The 19,164-nt window shown below is 47.0% G+C and overlaps 1 protein-coding gene and 2 long non-coding RNA genes across 4 annotated transcripts in view; 2 read left to right on the top strand and 1 right to left on the bottom strand.

Annotated features, from left to right (window-relative positions):
• Window positions 1–19,164, bottom strand: part of LOC132540822 (uncharacterized) — a 478,519-nt gene that overhangs the window by 28,881 nt on the left and 430,474 nt on the right. The window lies entirely within an intron of this gene.
• The window catches only part of SLC44A1 (solute carrier family 44 member 1), a 200,347-nt gene continuing 183,841 nt past the window's right edge, over window positions 2,659–19,164 (top strand). Inside the window, exons 1-2 of one of the 2 annotated variants that reach the window (XM_060199058.1) lie at window positions 2,659–2,858; window positions 2,915–3,022. In XM_060199058.1, coding sequence (XP_060055041.1) covers window positions 2,987–3,022 — 36 coding nt within the window. In that variant the 5' untranslated portion in view covers window positions 2,659–2,858; window positions 2,915–2,986. Of the gene's footprint in view, window positions 3,023–19,164 lie in introns of both variants that reach the window. The other variant, XM_060199059.1, reaches the window with a different exon arrangement.
• LOC132540820 (uncharacterized) lies at window positions 4,256–16,183 on the top strand. The gene is made up of 3 exons (XR_009551944.1): window positions 4,256–4,345; window positions 13,796–13,882; window positions 14,900–16,183. It is a non-coding gene; the product is annotated as an uncharacterized LOC132540820 (long non-coding RNA).

The raw sequence follows: 19,164 nt of genomic DNA, 5'->3' as shown, positions 1-19,164 counted from the left end.
TCTAAATTGCTCCTTCTCTGGAGCTCCCTTGGGTGTGAGAGGAAAGGGAAAAAAGGCTTGTTCTTAGAAGGTACAGAATGTCAATGCAGGAGCTGTTAGTTTCTCTCATGCTAATGACAAGGTATAATTTTAAAACATCACATTCATATGCATATATGGTGCATACATACATAATTAGTGTATTTGCAAAGCTCCTTGCAGAACCTAGTTCCATTAACTCTAAAAGGGTTAGATCTCACACACACACACACACACACACACACACACACACACACACACACTGCTCCCTTTCAGTTATATTAACCTATCATCCATGTCTAGGAAAGAAGACCTGCAAACATGTGAAGTATATTTTCTGAAGCACAACCACACACGGTTACGTTATTTATCTGCGCCTGCAGTTCTAATCACAAAATAAGCACCAGCTACTACATAGAATGACTACGCTAGCCAAAAAGATTTTTATAATCGGAGAAACTCTCCTCATCCTGACTCCACTAAGAGAGACAACTCCCCGTTTCTTAATTATAAAGAAGGAAGACAGATGGCATCTTATTTTGGATTGTAATTTTACTCCCAGCCTCCTCCCTCAGTTAAAAACAAGATGTACTTTGAGGTTTTGAGGGAGAATCTCAAGGGAGAGGGTTTTTTTTTTTATTTTATTTTTTTTTTTAAGCCCTAGCTGCACTGAATTAGTCACCATATAGTGGAGATGGCTGAGAGAGTTTATAAAAGAAGTTTTGTATTGTTCTCAGGGATCCCTGTCTTCAATCCAGTTGTGGAGTCTGCAATTAGAATTGGAGATGAAGGGAGTGGACTGGTAGTGCAGCGGGTTAAGCGCAGGTAGCACAAAGTTCAAGGACTGGTGAAAGGATCTGCGTTTGTGCCCCGGCTCCCCACCTGCAGGGGAGTCGCTTCACAAGCAGTGAAGCAGGTCTGCAGGTGTCTATCTTTCTCTCCTCCTTTCCGTTTCCCCTCCTCTTTCCATTTCTCTCTGTCCTATCCAACAACAACAACAACAATAAAACAAGGGTAACAAGAGGGAATAAATAAATAAATATTTAAAAAACTAGTTTCATTGTTTCACTTCTATTCAGTGATTTAATCGGTACAGGTAACACACCTAGAATTCAGTAGCCGAGTTATGGTGGACCTTCTGCTCAAACGTAAAATGAAAAGATCGTAAGCAGCACCTGTTGCATGCTTACACACCTACCAGCTGCTTTCACGATACTGTATTTATTTTGGTAACTACTTTAATTCTCACTCCTGTTATGTTACCAGAGGTTCACAGAGGAGAATCCGGGATTGAACCTGGGACTTTAGAGCCTCAGGAATGAGTTTCTCTTTGTAGAACCATGATGTTATCTCTCCCCGTCCAGGATGCCTGGAATAAAACTCAGGACCCCTTGGGGGCAGGGTGGTGGCACACCTGGTTGAACGCACATGTTGCAATGTGCAAGGACCTTGGTTCGAGCCCCTCGTCACCACCTACAGAAGAAAAAGCCTTGTAAGTTGTGAAGCAGTGCTGCTGGTGTCTGTCTGGTTTTTTTTTTTTTTTTTTCCTCCAGGGTTATTGCTGGGGCTCAGTGCCTGCACCATGAATCCACCGCTCCTGGAGGCCATTTTTCCCCCTTTTGTTGCCCTTTTTGTGGTTCCTATTGTTGTTATTGTTGCCCTTGTTGTTGTAGCCTTGTTGTTGTGGTTATTGTTGTTGTTATTGCTGTCGTTGTTTGTCGGATAGGACAGAGAGAAATGGAGAGAGGAGGGGAGGACAGAGAGAGAGGGGAGAGAAAGATAGACACCTGCAGACCTGCTTCACCGCCTGTGAAGCGACTCCCCCGCAGGTGGGGAGCCCGGGTTCGAACCGGGATCCTTACACCTGTCCTTGCACTTTGCACCACGTGCGCTTAACCCGCTGCGCCACCACCCGGCACCCCCGACCCCCGTCTGTCTTTATCTCCCTCTTTCCTCTCCATTCCTGGATGTCTCTACCCAATAAAGATGATAAAAAACATTTTTAGTGGTCCAGGAGGTGGCGCAGTGGCTAGGGCACTAGACTCTCACGCACGAGGTCCTGAGTTCAATCCCTGGCAGCACATGTACCAGAGTGACGTCTGGTTCTTTCTCTCTCTCCCCTATCTATCTCATAAGTAAATAAACAAAATCTTAAAACGTCTTTTAAAAAGGTTATGCAATATGCGCTTAATTTTCCGGGGGACTATCCCGTGTTCCGAAGCGAGAAATCCTGAGCACTTGATGCCTTTTCCAATAATAACAACAACAACAACAAGAATAATGGCCCAACATCTGATCACAGTTTCGACCTTGGGCTGTGTCCCGCCTGCACACGAGCACGACGCGGACCAGCGGCGCCCAGCGCTCATTTCCAGCGTCCCGGTCCCGGTGCCTCCCGGAGGGGTCGTCGGGGAGCCGGCGCGCAGCCCGGGCCGGGGAAACCAGCAGCCCAGCGGCGGAGCCCCAGCGCGAGCCCCGGCCGCCCGTTCCGGAAGCGACCCGGCGGCCTTTAGCTGCGACTCCCGCCCGGCTCCCCGAGCCGCGCTCCGCCTCGGTGTCCCCGCGAAAGGGGCTCGGCGCCGCGCAGGCCCCGGCACGCGCCAAAGGGGCCCCGCCCGCCGTCGGCGCGGCTCTGGGGGGCGGGGAGGCGGACGGGCGACGCGCGCGGCGCGGAGGAGGCGGCGGCCGGGGAGCGGGAGGCGGGGAGGCCGGGGGAGGCGGGAGGCGGGGAGGCGGGGAGGCCGGGGGAGGCGCCGCCGCCAGCCGCCCGCCCCTTTCCGCCCGGAGCCGCCGCAGCCGCAGGAGCCGCGCAGCCGCCGCCGCCGCCGCCGCCGCCGCCGGGGATGAGGCCGATGGCCGCCCCTCGCCGCGCCGCCTCCTGAGGCCCCGCCGCCGCCGCCTCGCATGCCGGGGGGCTCCGGGGCGTAACCGCGCGCCCGGCGCCGCCTCCGGCCCCCGCCGCCCCGCCATGGGCTGCTGCAGCTCCGCCTCCTCGGCCGCGCAGGTGAGGGGCCCCCGCCTCCCGGACGCCCTCCGGGCCGCCTCCCCGTCCGCCGCCCGCCGCCCGCCTCCGCTCCGCACGGGGAGCCCGGCTCGGCCCTGGCCCCTGGCGTGGCGGTGCGGGGCTCGAACCCGGGACGACGGCGGAGCCTGCCTCCGCGGCGAGGGCTTTTTGCAGGATGTTCACGCGCTCTCCCCAGCTCCATTACTGTTATTGTCGTTGTTGATGTTGTTGTTACCCCCCCCCCAGCCCCCGACCCCCCCCCCCCCCACGAAGCGTTGATCAGCCCTGGCTGATGGGATGGTGGTGCGGGGTGGGGGCGGCGGGGCTTGAACCCGGGACTTTGGGGCCTCAGGCGGGAGACTCTCTTTGCAGAACCACTGTGCTGTCTCCCCTGCCCCATCATCATCATCATTATTATTGTTATCAGTATTATTATCAGTATCATTTTTTTCTTCCCCGGGAGCCCTGCTCAGCTGTGGCAGATGGTGGTGCCGGGGCTTGAACCCGGGACTTTGGGGCCTCAGGCAGCAGAGTCTGTGCAGAGCCACGGTGCTGTCCAGCCCCTGCTGATGTCTCTCTGTCTCTGTGCCCCGTGTCTCTGTCTCCCCAGCCGCCCCGTGTCTCTGTCTCTGTCTCCCCAGCCGCCGCCCCGTGTCTCTGTCTCTGTCTCCCCAGCCCTCCCTCGAGCTGTCACCCTCTCCCAGGCACTGGGGTCTCTGCCCATTCGCTCTCCTACCAGACCCGCCGGGCGCCCGTGCCGAGCAGGTCGGGCCCTTCCTCGCCCCCCGCAGCCCTGGCCCCCGCGCCTCCCCGCTTCTGCCTTGGCCCCGGGAGGCTGCGGGCTGGCGGCGCGGGCCGGGGATGCAGATTGGGCACCTGGCGGGTGACGGACGAGGAGACTCCCTCTTTGTTGCCAGTGGAACAGCAGGAAGAGGTGCCCGATTTAGCCTTTCTGTGGGCTCTGGCTGCGTGCTGTCGCGGGGGACTGGCGTGCGGAGACCTTCTCCTCCCTGCCCCCAGCCCGCCGTCTCCAGCCTTCCTCTCTCTTGCCCATCCGAGCCTGACTCCAGCCTGGAAGGAAAGGTTTAGAGGACTGTGGCTGCATCCGTTGTAATGGGACTTGACTGCTGGCCGCCGGTAACTGAGAGGACCCGTGTGGAAACGACCTGATTTAGAGGATTAGCGAGTGTGTTTACAAATACGATAGAAGGCAATCAGGAGCACTGCGTCCCACTGTCTGCTGCTGGTGTGTGAAAAGCAGGCTCCCGCACTGCCTGGGATGCTACCTCCCAGTTTCCTTCGTGTAGAATTTAACTGTGGTCTGTACATTGTGTGGGAGAGGGGCATGGGCTGTTGTTTTTACAAGTAAAGCCGGTTGGTTCTTGGGGGGGGAGAAATGCCAGTTTGGAAAAAAAAATTTTTTTAATCTAGAGATGTAGCATCTGTGCTAATGCCAGTGTTTTGCTGCTGCTCGCTGACTATATATAACTCCGTTTTAAATAACCGGCATGTTTGCTCTGAAAATCGACAGCTCAGGGAGAGAGAGCCACTAGCATTGCAGATGAATGGGAGACATGTATGTTTTGATCAAGCGTCCAGTCTGTTGGTCCAGTTTTCTTTCTTTCTTTTTTTTTTTTTTTCTTTTTTGAGTGTCTGCTTTTTCTTCCCCTACCGGGATCATGGGCAGGCTGATCTGAGTTATTTAAACCTGCCGATTCACACAGGACAGCAGTGAAAACCCGTGTTGTAGCGTCATCGTGAGGCCCCAGACCAGGGTTTCTTCTTAAAAGGTAGAGGTCATAAAAAGTTCAGATATATATATATACTGTATATATATATAATATACAGTACTTTTCAGCAGGCTAGGGGTGGGGGGGAGGGAGGAGAAGGATTTTGGTTGGATGTCAGTCAGTATTATGCTCACCCCAAAATGTCTTGTATGTTGCCTTTAAAGAATCTGTTTACTGGGGGTCGGCCGGTGGCGCAGTGGCGCAAAGCGCACGTGGCGCAAAGCGCAAGGACCATCATAAGGATCCGCATAAGGATCCCGGTTCGGCCCCCCGGCTCCCCACCTGCAGGGCAGTCGCTTCACAGACGGTGAAGCAGGTCTGCAGGTGTCTGTCTTTCTCTCCCCCTCTCTGTCTTCCCCTCCTCTCTCCATTTCTCTGTGTCCTATCCAACATTAACAATAATAACTACAACAATAAAAAAGGGCAACAAAAGTGAAAATAAATAATAATAAAAAAAGAATTTGGTTACTGTTACGTTACTTTAAGCGCTTTTTCTTTTTTGGTGACGAAAACACCTTGAGGACAGTCAGGTGTTGATAGTTTCTGGGTGGCTTGCTCCACGGTGAGCAATCACGCAGCAACGCTCTGCTTTAAACCCCGGGTTGTGTGCCTGGTGTTGGTCTTAGCTGCACCCTGCGCTTTCCCACATGCTGTCACATCCCCACTCTGTTCGCCACCACTGTTTCCGTCATGCCGTGTTTACAGACACGACGCGTGGTGGGGTGTGAGGATGAGTGTGTTTGTTCCTCTAACCAGTCAGCAGCTGCCACACGCCTTCAGGGAATTGGAGATCTTGGCATCATTCTTCATAAATGTTACCACTCCATTGGCACTTTCTTTTTAATTTTTTTTTATCTTTATTTATTTGCTGGATAGAGACAATCAGAAACTGAGAGGGAAGGGGAGACAGAGAGACACCTGCAGCCCTGTTTCACCACTTGTGAAGCTTTCCTCCCTGCAGATGGGGACCGGGGGCTTGAACCTGGTTCCTTGTGCACTCTGAAGCTTCTTTTTAGAACTCCCACCAGCTTTAGAGTGATTCTGTATCTCTGTGTGTGTTGAATTGAAACAAAACAGGCATGCAACTCCAAATCTTTTCACATCGTTCTGAGCCTGTCGGAGGTCTGCATTGTATTTTCCCAAGAGTCTGTTTCCAGGCGGAATATATTTCTTTCATTGCTTTTACTAGATCGAAGCTTCTTGGTTAGAGGGACTGCTTTTGTCTTGCCCGTCTTGGTCTTTATCGCAGTGCCTCACTATACCTTGCAGAGAACAGTGCTCGGCAGTAATGAATGAGCAGGACGCATAGACACCCATGTAAACACCTCGGCAAACAAAGCACAGGGAATAGGACCCCAGCCCCGACGGGCGTACTAGTGCGCTCCACTAGAAGGGGACTTTATGACTAGCTGCACCAGGCCGCCCTCTTCTGACCTCGTGTTGGAACTGGAAGTTCAAAATTAACTGGCCATTCCCATATCTTTTTCTATTCTGTCGGAAGTGATGACTTTGAATTTTGTTTGTTTGTTTACTGATTGCATAGAGACAGAAATCAAGAGGGGGAGAAGGGGATAAAGAAGGGAGAGAGGAAGCTTCTGTGCTCACTCAGGAAGCTTCTTCTGCAGGTGGGGGCTGGGAGTTGGGGGCTGAAGCCCAGGTCCTTGCACAACTGGGTGGTGCACCCAGTGTTATGTTTGGCTTTTTTTTCTTTTTCTCTTGGCTTCCTTCCCAATGCTTCCTGTTAACTTGGAGAAGTGACTGCCACATCTTAAAGAACTTGTTAGGGAGCTAAGGATAACAGCAGGCTTTGAGGTGACCTGTAGTGCAGCTTGAAGGCTTGGGCATTGTGCTTAGGACTTAAAGTGTCACATTCCATTCTCAGATTGCAATGCTGGAGGAATCATTGGCACCTTCCCCAGAGCCCTGCCCCACTAGGGAAAGAGAGAGACAGGCTGGGAGTGTGGATCCACCTGCCAACACCCATGTTCAGTGGGGAAGCAATGACAGAAGCCAGACCTTCCACCTTCTGCACCCCATAAGGAATTTTGGTCCGTACTCCCAGAGGGATCAAGAATAGGAAAGCTATCAAGGGAGGGGATTGGATACGGAGCTCTGGGGGTAGGAATTATGTGGAGATGTACCCCTCTTATCCTATGGTCTTGTCAGTATTTCCATTTTATAAATAAAAATCTAAAAAAATAGTTTGTGCTGTATCTATACTTATACCTAAGAATTTGAAAGAAAGAGCATCTAATGAGAGAGTGTCCTTAGGTAACTCACAAACTAATATGTTTATAAGTATGTATGTGCTTACTCGTGGCCACCCAGGATTGAGACTGTTAGTAATTGGCTGAAAACAAGCCAAGGCATGATAACCTTGGCCTCAGAATCTCTTTGAATGAAGCTTAAACATGAGATATTCTTGAATTTTTTTTTTTTTTGGACAGCACTAATCCTCTGTAAGACTCTTCAGCTATATTCCTAACTCTGCCCCATTTGCTCTTTTATAACCTGGCATAATTTCTACTCTTGTAGTCTTAGATTGCAAAATTCACTTGTGAATTGTCAGGCTTATGGAATGTTCTTTCCCATTGACAGAGCAGTTGGCATGAAGGAGACTTCTGAAAGATTACTTAGCCAGCTGCCCTCTGTTAACGGCTAGACCATTATTCCTCACAGCAGTACCTTGGAAGCCAGTAGGCTTTGGAAAATGCTCTGAGGTTCTGTGTCCTTTAGTTCAAAACTTGAACATTTTGAATGGGATGGAGGAGAATCTGGTTGAAGAAACGGCTTTGTTTTCTGCCTCAGTTTTGGAGGAACCGTACTTGGCTACTGTCTCATCTGGTGATCTTCAAATTTATAGAGTTATGTATGTGGTCATTGAAAAAGTCTTTTAAATTACCTTTATTTGGCAGTGACAGCTAGCTATCGAGAGGAAATGAAGAGATAGAGAGGAAGAGAGACAGAGACCCCTGCAGCATTGCTTCACTTTTGAAACGTTCCCCCCTGCAGGTGGGAACTGGGGGCTTGAACCCGGGTCCAGTGCATTGTAACATGTGCGCTCAGCCAGTTGCGTCACCATCCAGCCCCTTAGATTACCTTTTCTGGCTCTCATAGCTTGTCTTGGGAGTGGTGAAAAATAGTTCAGTGGTTCACAGATGCTGGGTCCCATCTGAGTGTGTTAAGTACTCCTTAGCAGAAGTTTGATGGTACTGTAGTCTTCCATCGGCGTTGTGAGATTTGAAGAGTAGTATGAATTACCTGCCGACAGGATGTTAAGTTATTCTATTAACATTTCGACAGTCAAGGAGACTTGCTTTTTTTTTTTTTTTTTAAAGTTTTTATTTATAAAATGGGAACACTGACAAGACCATAGGTTAAGATAAGAGGGGGTACACTTCCACACAGTTTTCCCACCACCAGAACTCCATATCCCATCCCCTTCCCGGATGGCTTTCCCATTCCTTAACCCTCTGGGAGTATGGACCCAGGGTCATTATGGAATGCAGAAGGTGGAAGGTCTGGTTTCTGTAATTGCTTCCCCACTGAACATGGGCATTAGCAGGTGGATCCATGCTCCCAACCTGTCTCTCTCTTTCCCTAGTGGGGCGTCAGGGTGGTGGTGGTGGGGGGAGCGGGGTTCCAGGACACATGGTGGAGTCCTCTACCTTGGGAAGTCCAGTTGGCGCCGTGGTATCATCTGGAACCTGGTGGCTGAAAAAAGAGTTAAGATAGAAAGCAGAGCAAATTGTTGACTAATCATGAACCTAAAGGCTGGAATATTGCAGATGAAGATTTGGGGTCTCCGTTTTGGAAAAAGCTAGTAGGTCTATTTTAGGTATATTCTAAGGGGCCCATGACCTAACTAGTTTTTGCCTGTGCCTGACATCTGATATGCAGGTGGACCCAGGTGATTGTCTGGGGAGATGGTGTCATAGTTGGAAAAAGGACCAGAAAGCTGGATCAGGGAAGAGAGGAGCTTCCAAATATGGGGAAACTATATAAATATTGTTAACTATAAACCCCATTGATTTGATCTGGGGCCCAAATTCAGCACAGGAGCCTGTGTAACCTCTGCATCCCTGTAGGTCTCAACTCACACTCCATGGTGACTGCTAGGAACATTCTAGGCTATGCCAATTTCAGGACCCATCATCCTCAGGTGATAGGCAGAGTATGCTGTACAACCTCCTTTCGGAGAATGGAACATTCCCTACCATTGTTGATCCACACTGAGGGCCAGGTCCTGTAGGGGCCCACAAAGGGGTCCATTATGTTGTTCCTGATGGAGATGACCAGTGACTGTGGTGAGAAGGATCTGTTAGAGGTCTAGGCCCATCATGTCTCTGTGGGGATCCCAGGAGTCCCCGACTAGAGCCCCAGGTGCTGGGGTGGCCTGGTAGTGACTAAAGAGTCATCATTCAAGTGTGCTGGTCTCTTGCCCTTACTCAGCTTTTGTCGTCCTTGCTTTGTCTGACAGGGTGAGCTTTGGAGTGATTGAGGGATGTGCAATAGAGGAGGGTATCTAGGTCTAAGTAGAAACTATTTATTTATTTTTTAAATTTTTTATTATTGGTTTCCCTTTTGTTGCCCTTGTTTTGTTGTTGTAGTTATTGTTGTTGATGTTGTCCTTGTTGGATAGGACAGAGAGAAATGGAGAGAGGAGGGGAAGAGAAAGACACCTGCAGACCTGCTTCACCGCCTGTGAAGGGACTCCCCGGCAGGTGGGGAGCAGGGGGGGGGGGGGGCTCAAACCGGGATCCTTCCTCCGGTCCTTGCACTTACCGCCATGTGCGCTTAACCCGCTGCGCTACCGCCCGACTCCCTAGAAACGATTTCATTAGGTACTTTATGGTGTCTTTTGGGTCTTTCTGCTTACTTGACTCACTGCAGACTACTGTGTACTTTTGCTTTAAGGTATGTGTTTTCCCCGACTTCTCTCTATATGTACATACGCCCCATCTCACGGACCCTGGTCCGTATCCAGGTTTTGAGGTTTGTTAAGAAATGTACCACCTAAAATGGGTTTCACATTCCATGCCTGACGGCTGTGTGAAATAAAACATGCCACGGTGGTGCTGGTTGCGTTGATTAGGTTGGAACCAGCAGGTGCAGTATCAGTTGGTATGAATTGGGAGAAGTGTTCAGGAAGAAAGTCAGCCCCCCCCCTAGAGTCTCCAGGACTGGGAGAAATGGGCTTTATAGAGGAAGGGGCAAGGTTCCTGCTGTCGTAGGGTTTAAGAAAGCAATAGATAGTTATTGCTGTAACCAGATCATTTGGCAATTGGGTGAACTTTGGAAACCCCATTGTGAGGGTCTGCTGTAACATACAAGACCTCGCCATAATTTGTGTCCTTTCACGCTATTGACTTAGAGCCGTGTCTTATAAAGGAACACCCCTGGTTGCTTTTGTTCTCCCTAGTCTCAGAGGGCTCCTCGCTTGCTTACCTGGAGACTTGCTTAAACTGGAACAACAACAAAAAGAAAGTCATGACATGAAGACATTTTTCCTTCTGAAAGGAAAATGTAAAGTTACAGGCACTGTATACCCCAGGGTGATGCTCTGATTTGCTCTCTCATTAAAAAATAGGAGGCTGGGCAGAGGCATACCCAGTTAACCACCCATATCACCATGCACAAGGACCCACCAGGTTTGAGCCCTAATCCCCACCTGCAAGGGGGGGGGGTCCACTTCACTGGTGGTGAAGCAGGTCTGTAGGTGTCTGTCTTTCTCTCCTTCTTTCTACCTTCCCTCCTCCCTGAAAGGGAGAGAAGAGATGGGAGTACCCACAACAGGACTTTACTGCCTGTGGAGTCCCCCCGCCCCTTTTACATGGGTACCAGGGGCTTGAACTTGAGTCCTCATGCACTGTACTGTGTGCTACGGCCGAGCCCCAATAAACAACTGAATTAAGGATTTTCCAAGTTACATTCATGCCACCATTTCAAACGCCCTAAAGTTACTGGATGAGGAGCAACATAGTAAGTACAGAGAAATAGTTTCACTGGAATGTCCTGAGGCTTGTTGAGTACGATTTGATGGGTTAGTTTTTATTGTTTAAAGACGCTAGTGGCTTGGACAGGTAACTATGTATAAAAATGTTTTCTAGGGGCCAAGCAGTGACTGCACCTGGTTAAACGCACACACTACAGTCTGCAAGGACCCAGGTTCAAGTCCCTGGTCCCCATCTGCAGGGGGAAAGCTTCACAAGTGGTGAAGCAGGGCTGCAGGTGTCTCTCTTTCCCTCTCTCTTTCCCCCATCCCTCTCAATTTTTTTTTCTGTCTGACACTATCCAACAATAAATAAATAAAATAAAAAAATGTATTGTGTATCCTAGTACCATATGGTTAATGGCTCTTCTGTCTCCCCCTTCTAAGAAAGAAATATTTTATTTTTTGACTTCAGCTTTGATTATTTTGGGCATTCCGGGGATAAGAGGTAAACCAGTCCTACTACCTTTTTTCTTTTCTTTCTTTTTTTTTTTTTTTTTTTTTTCTGTTGAGCTAGGTTGTACTTAAAGACTGCAAAGCAGTTGGCTCAGAAAAATTCCTTATGGAGTAGCTTGGGCTGTAGTTCTACTCAGACTTGTTCTCTTAGCCCTTCTATAATACTGTTAGTTCTGAATATCTTCACAACCTTGGTTGCATTTTGGAAACACTTGTGATATATTTTTTAAAACACTGGTACCTGGTTCCTACTCCCAGAGAATATGATTTTATTTTATGAGTCAAAGGATAGTGGCTGGGCATCCAATTTGTTTTTTATTCCCCCTGGTGATTTTATTATACACTAAGTTTGAAAAACACTGTCCCATACCTTTCCTTTAGGTAATTTCATCTTTGAAATTACCAAATTTCAGATGGTGTCTCTGCAATCTCAAATTAAATGACTGAACTGAAGCAGACTGCCTGAGCTCAGATGTCTGTGTCAGACTGTGGAGCACTTCTGCTAGGATATTCAGTAGGCAGCTCAAACTCAGCATGTTGAAACCAAACTTAAAACGTGTGACTCACTGAGCGGTTACTAATACTCTAAAGTGGAAACTGGAATTCACTCAAGGTTACCAGTATCCCCGTGTGTGAAGTGGGAGCCTGAGGCATGAAGGAAGCCTGCCTGCCTTTCTTCCATACTTAGTGACCATGTGCTGTCTCTTCCGCCTTCAGAATCCCACTGCCTTCAGAATCCCACTGCCAGCCGCACAGCCCAAGCCCTCTGCCATCTGTAACCAAATGAAAGCAAGACGTTTGCATACCACATTCATTCTTATCCCCTTCTAATTTTCCTCTGTACTGCAGTCTTAGTGATTTCTTAAAGCACTGTTTGTTGGTTTTTGTTTTTTTACCAGAGCACTGCTCAGCTTTGGCTTTATGGTGGGGGTGGGGGGGGGGGGCGAGAGGGGGATTGAACCGGAGACTTCCGGAGCCTCAGGCACGGGAGTCTCTTTGCATAACCATTATGCTGTCTGCCTCGCCCAGGAATTTCTTAAGACTCTGTAGTTGACTATGACCTCCTTCTGTGGAAAACTCCGCCCTAGTTTCTTTTTATTTATTTCTTTATTAAAATTTGTTTCTTTATTAAAATTTATTTCTTTACTGGGGAATTAATGTTTTACATTCAACAGTAAATACAATAGTTTGTACATGCATAACATTCCCCAGTTTCCCATTTAACAATACAACCCCCACTGTGTCGTTTATCATCCTTCATGGACCTGTATTCTCCCCCCCCACCCCCACCCCACCCAGAGTCTTTTACTTGGGGGCAATATGCCCTAGTTTCTGCCCGTTCTTAGGACAGACCCTGTGTGGAGTGGCCCCTCTCCTGCTAGGCTTCTCCGGAACGGCTGTGCGGTTTTATTCCTTATGTTAGGACTCGTTGCCATGCTTTCCCCTGACCTTTTTTCATTTGAAGAGATCATTTTTGGGGTAAGGTCTCCCTTGGTCAGAATGGATCTCCTTAAACTCACCTGCCTTATTACATGTTTCCCCCTTGAGCACTTACAGCCCTGAACAAGGAGCCACGCGGCTGACCTGGCTGTGCAGACCCAGAGCGTGGCCCAGGAGCCGGGTAGACAGACGCCTGCTTGCTTATTTTGGTCGGCCTTGCAGCCGAGAGTGGTTAAAGTTCAAAGTAGCACTCTGCGAGAAGTGTATTTCATAAAAGTCATGTGACACGGGAATTCACGATCCCGAATCAAATTCTACACAACCACATGTGTCTGCATGTTGTCGGTGATTGCCACGCGCGCCCGCGATAGCACTGGGGACTCAGCTGTGCCCTGTGCTCCACCTGTGTGGGTCCCTCAGCTGCTGAGCGGATGCAGGAAGAACCGCTTCTGCTTGTTGATTGTGGTTTTCTTCTGCGTGGCTGTAGTTCTATAGAAACGTGCTCAGGAAGCATCTGAGTGAAGCAACAGATGCTATTTTCCCTTTCTAAAAGGTGTCAGATCAATAACTTTGATGCTCAAACCCTCAATATAAAATTGTTTTCAAAGACAAAAAGAATTTTCAGCGGCAGTTTAAAGCAGCAGGTGCACTGACTGAGGGACGTGCAGGTTACTGGGTCAGGGTGGACAGGAAGAGACGGGAGCCAGGTGAATTGACAGAGGTGATCTTTCTTTTTATTTATTTTTTATTTTTATTTATTTTCTCTTTTGTTGCCCTTGTTTTTATTGTTGTAGTTATTGTTGTCGTCGTTGTTAGATAGGACAGAGAGAAATGGAGAGAGGAGGGGAAGACAGAGAGGGGGAAGAGAAAGACAGACACCTGCAGACCTGCTTCACCGCCTATGAAGCGACTCCCCTGCAGGTGGGGAGCTGGGGCTCGAACCGGGATCCTTATGCTGGTCCTTGCACTTAACCCACTGCGCTAATGCCCAACTCCCTCTTTTTATTTTTTTTAAGCATTTATTTATTCCCTTTTGTTGCTCTTGTTTTATTGTTGTAGTTATTATTGTTGTTGTTGTTGTTACATAGGACAGAGAGAAATGGAGAGAGGAGGAGAAGACGCGGAGAGAAAGACAGACACCTGCAGATCAGCTTCACCACTTGTGAAGCGACTCCCCTGCAGGTGGGGAGCCGGGGGTTCAAATTAGGATCATTACTATGGTCCTTGCACTTTGCGCCACGTGCGCTTAACCCTCTGTGCTACTGCCCTACTCCCTGATCTTTCTTTTCTTTTTTAAAAAATATTTCTTTTTTTTTTTTCCTCAAGATTTTATTTATTTATGAGAAAGATAGGAGGAGAGAGAAAGAACCAGACAATTCTCTGGTACATGTGCTGCTGGAGATCGAACTCAGGACCTCATGCTGGAGAGTCCAAAGCTTTACCACTGTGCCGCCACCTCCTGGACCATGATCTTTCTTTTTTTATGGCAGGCACAAATGGTAAACTTATGTGTAGAGTCATAAAGTGAAAGCCTTTGAGCTGAAAAAGAGGACGGATGTGAACTGGTCAGACCTGTCATGAAAGAGGCTTAGCGCTCGAGGCAGGAGTCGGCTTTGGGAGAATGGTCAGAGTTTCCGGCACAGAACTGTCTCTTCCTTTTTTAAAATGTTATGTTTATTTATTTACTTATTATTGGGTAGAGAGAGAAGTTGAGAGGCGAGGGGGAGGCAAAGGAGAAGAGACAGAGAGACACCTGCAGCCCTGCTTCACCACTTGGGAAGCTTTCCCCCTGCAGGTGGGGACAGGGGCTTGAACCTGGGTCCTCGCACACTAATGTGTGTGCTTAGCCAGGTGCGTCACCGCCTGGCCCGTTCCTTCCCTTTTAGTACAGTAAACATTTATTTGGATTAAGTTCTGTGTATGTATTTCCAATTTTAAATTTACACATTGTGCCAAGATTTAGTATTTTCTTTAGTGTTGATTTTTGAAAGAGATTCACATCAGTAATGTTAGTATGCTCAGTTTCCCCTTGGTGGATTCCTTTCCGAGTCCTGTCATCCTGTCATTCCTATGATAAGATTTACTAATTCAAAGGAGGTCTCGAAACTTTACATCAGGCTCAACCTGACGCTGTTGACTGGCTACGGAAGAAGGGCAGACGCTAGAAGAAGAGCTGAGAACATTTTGTTGATGCTCTAGGAGATAACGTGCCTGGTAGAGTCTGTGCCCCAGAACCACGTGGAGTGCCACCACCAAGAAAGAAGCTCCAGGGAGCGGAGTGGTGCTGCTGTCCCTCTCCCTCTCCCTCTCTCTCTCCCTTTCTCTCCCTTTCCATCTAAAATAAAAGAATGAAAAAAAAAAAAAAAGGAGTTGTGCCTGTGTGAAATTCCAACAAAACTAAACATTTGCTTGATAAACAGCTGCACTTATATTTTTATAAGAATATTACTACTATTCTTTAACTGCTCTCTACAACATTCCATAACCAAATACTTTGATACTGACTTAGTGATAAAACTCTTATTTTTAAGGCTGCGGGATATGCTCAGAATTATTAAACAGGTGTATTTGATTTCTGGATTTCTTTTTTATGAAGTAAAATGAGAAAAATTAAAAAAAAACAAAAATCCTACTCTCCCTTTATATCTCCCCCGCCACTCTCAGTTTCTCTGTGTCCTATTTAATAAAAAGAAAAAAAAAAACCTGGTTTGAGCCCCCGGCTCCCCACCTGCAGGGAAGTGTTTTCACAAGCTGTGAAGCAGGTCTGCAGGTGTCTCTCTTTCTCTCCCCCTCTCTGGCTTCCCCTCCTCTCTCCATTTCTCTCTGTTCTACCTAACAACAATGACATCAGTAACAACAATAATAACTACAACAATAAAACAACAAAGGCAACAAAAGGGAATAAATAAATATTTTTTAAAAATAAGGAAAGAAAACCGTGGCCACCAGTGGATTCATAGTGTTACTTCAGGATGGCCAAGTAGCACTGGGGCTGCTACCTGCCGTCTGCTTTCCTGTAGCGTGGCGGTGAGGTGACAAGAATAATCCTGCACATCTTTTTTCATCATGAACCACTTAGGATAATTCAGTCACAAGAAATTAAAGAGAAACTTTGGGTAACTAAACATAGAGGAAAGTTACTTTCTCATCTAAGTCAAGAGGTAATTTAGGAGGCAGGGAGGCTTCCTCTTTGGTTAATTCAGTGGCTTGCTGATGTGCAGAGTCCAAAATTCTCCCTGCGCCTTTCTTCTTGTCATTCTCAGAAAAGTAGCTTTTCCTTTACCACCTGGTGATCCCAAGTTGGGTGTGATTATTCAGGGTTGTTAAACTAGCAGTCCCTAGTTAAGGAGGGCTGGATACAATCTCTAGCTAGGGAAATGCCAAAGACTCAGTCATCAGATTGGATTAGATTAACTAGGGTTTTTTCTGAGCCAAATGGAGGGTGAAGTAATATCAGAAGCAGATAATCACTGTGCAAGCAAAGCCAGGGGGCCAGGGGGGGGAGGTGACTGGGCAGTGGATACTATGTCCATAGTTTTCCACACTCTCTTGCAGACAGTCTATAAAGTCACACATCTGGGAGTCAGGTGGTAGGGCTGCGGATTAAGCGCACGCGGCGTAAGGATCCACCTGCAGGGGAGTCGCTTCCCAGGTGGTGAAGCAGGTCTGCAGGTGTCTATCTTTCCCCCGTTTTCCCTTCCTCTCTCCATTTCTTTTTGTCCTATCTAACAACGACGACATCAATAACAACAATAAAAGGGCCCAAAAGGGGGAAATAAATATAAAAATAATAATAATAAATCACACATCTGTCTTACCTCCTAATATTTGACTTATAGCTCGGTCAGGAAACTTCTCAGGTCATCATTGAAAGTCGCTCAGCTCTCTTATTTCCTGTCACTTTTGTAGCACCTGTATTTCTTCATCCTTCTTACTGCCTCTTTCCCATTTTGAGGGAGAAATTAGCTTTTAGATAAAGATGAGCATTTGGAATTTAAATAATGGCTAAGTAGCAAATTAATACCCCTTCAATCCCTGCTCCCTTGAGAATATCAAGGGTTAGTAAAACCTCTGTTATTTTCCTTTTTCATGTCTTCTGACACTTCCCCTTTTTTAAAAAAAAAAAATTTATTCCCTTTTGTTGCCCTTGTTTTATTGTTGTAGTTATTATTGTTGTTATTGATGTCGTTGTTGTTAGATAGGACAGAGAGAAATGGAGAGAGATGGGGAAGACAGGTGGAGAGAAAAGACAAACACTTGGAGACTTGCTTCACTGCCTATGAAGCGACTGCCCTGCTGGTGGGGAGCCGGGGGCTCAAACAGGGATCCTTACGCCAAACAGGGATCCTTACGCTGGTCCTTGCGCTTTGTACCTCCTGCACTTAACCCGCTGTGCTACTGCCCAACTCCCAGCACTTCCTTTTTATATGTATTTAGTTCCTGGTTGGTTGATATTCCTTTTATTGCTATGGCTTGGAGCCAGCACTATGAATCCACTGCTCCTGGTGGCCGTTTTTCCCCCCTTTTCTTTATTTTTTTTTCTTTGTATTCGATAGGACAGAGAGAAATTGAGAGTGGCAGGGAGATATAAAGGGAGAGAGAAAGAAACCTGCAGAACTGCTTCACTGCGTGTGGAAGCATCCCCCCTGCAAGTGGGGAGCTGGGGGCTTGAACCTGGGTCCTTAGAGCTGGTCCTTGCACTTAGTAAGTACTGTGTGTGCCTAACAGGGTGACCCACCACCGTACGCCTTTCTTTTTCTCTTGCCAGCAGTTTATTCCTGTGGCTCAATGCCTGCAAATGACTCCTTCCACCTCCTCCTGGCACCCACTTCTTTCCTCACCCATTCATTCCCCGTATTTTTTCTGAACCTCTTTCTTCATTCCCTACTTTTCCTGATGTCCTTGAAACATCCTGAGGGAATATATTAAGAAAGGGAATGAGAGTGCCTTTCTTTTCTCTTTTTCTTACTTTCTTTTTTGCAGAGACCGTATTAAAGGTTCATATCATACCAAAAGCAGACAGGGACACAACTAAAAAAGAAAATTACAAATCAGTATCTCTGATGAACATCGATGCTAAAATATTGAAGGACATTCTAGCCAACCAGATACAGCAGTATATTAAATAGATTGTTCAACATGACCAAGTGGGGTTTATCCCAGGCATGCAAGGTTGGTTGAATATATGTAAATCAATCAACGTGATCCACCACATCAATAAAAGCAAGACCAAAAACCACATAGTTATATCAATAGATGCAGAGAAAAAGCCTTTGACAAAATACAACATCCCTTTATGATCAAAACTCTACAAAAAATGGGAATAGATGGAAAATTCCTGAAGATACTGGAGTCTATGTATAGCAAACCTACAGCCAGCATCATACTCAATGGTGAAAAACTGGAAGCTTTTCCCCTCAGATCAGGTACTAGACAGGGATGCCCACCATCACCATTACTATTCAACATAGTGTTGGAAGTTCTTGCCATAGCAATCAGGCAGGAGCAAGGAATCAGAGGGATACAGATTGGAAGAGAAGAAGTCAAACTCTCCCTATTTGCAGATGACATGATAGTATGCATAGAAAAAGCTAAAGAATCCAGCAAGAAGCTTTTGGAAATCATCAGGCAATACACTAAGGTGTCAGGCTACCAAATTAACATTTAAAAGTCAGTGGCATTCCTCTATGCAAACACTCAGAAGAAGTTGAAATCCAGAAATCAATTCCTTTTACTACAGCAACAAAAACAATAAAATATCTAGGAATAAAACTAATCAAAGAAGTGAAAGACTTGTATACTGAAAATTATGAGGAAATTGAAAAAGACACAAAGAAGTGGAAAGATATTCCATGTTGATGGGTTGGAAGAATTCACATCATCAAAATGAATATATTACCCAGAGCCATATACACATTTAATGCTATCCCCATCAACATCCCAACTACGTTTTTTTAGGAGAATAGAACAAATGCTACAGATCTTTATTTGGAACCAGGAAAGACCTAGAATTGTCAAAACAGTCTTGAGAAGAAAGCACATACTGGAGACATCACACTCCCAGATCTCAAATTGTATTATAGGGCCATTGTCATCAAAACTGCTTGGTACTGGAACATGAGTAGACACACTGACCAGTCGAATAGAATTGAGAGCCCAGACGTGAACCCCTACATCTATGAACACCTAATCTTTGACAGAGGTGCCCAGACTATTAAATGGGGAAAGCAGAGTCTCTTCAACACATGGTGTTGGGAAAAAAAGTGGGTTGAAACATGCAGAAGAATAAAACTGAACCACTATATTTCACCAAATACAAAAGTAAATTCCAAGTGGATCAAGGACCTGGATATTAGACCAGAAACTTTCAGATACTTAGAGGAAAATATTGGCAGAACTCTTTTCCACATAAATTTTAATGACATCTTCAGTCAAATGAATCCAATTACAAAGAAGACTAAGGC

The sequence above is a fragment of the Erinaceus europaeus genome, chromosome 10 (assembly GCF_950295315.1).
Source record: "Erinaceus europaeus chromosome 10, mEriEur2.1, whole genome shotgun sequence".
NCBI lineage: Eukaryota > Metazoa > Chordata > Mammalia > Eulipotyphla > Erinaceidae > Erinaceus > Erinaceus europaeus.
This window is presented reverse-complemented; position numbering and strand designations above follow the sequence as displayed.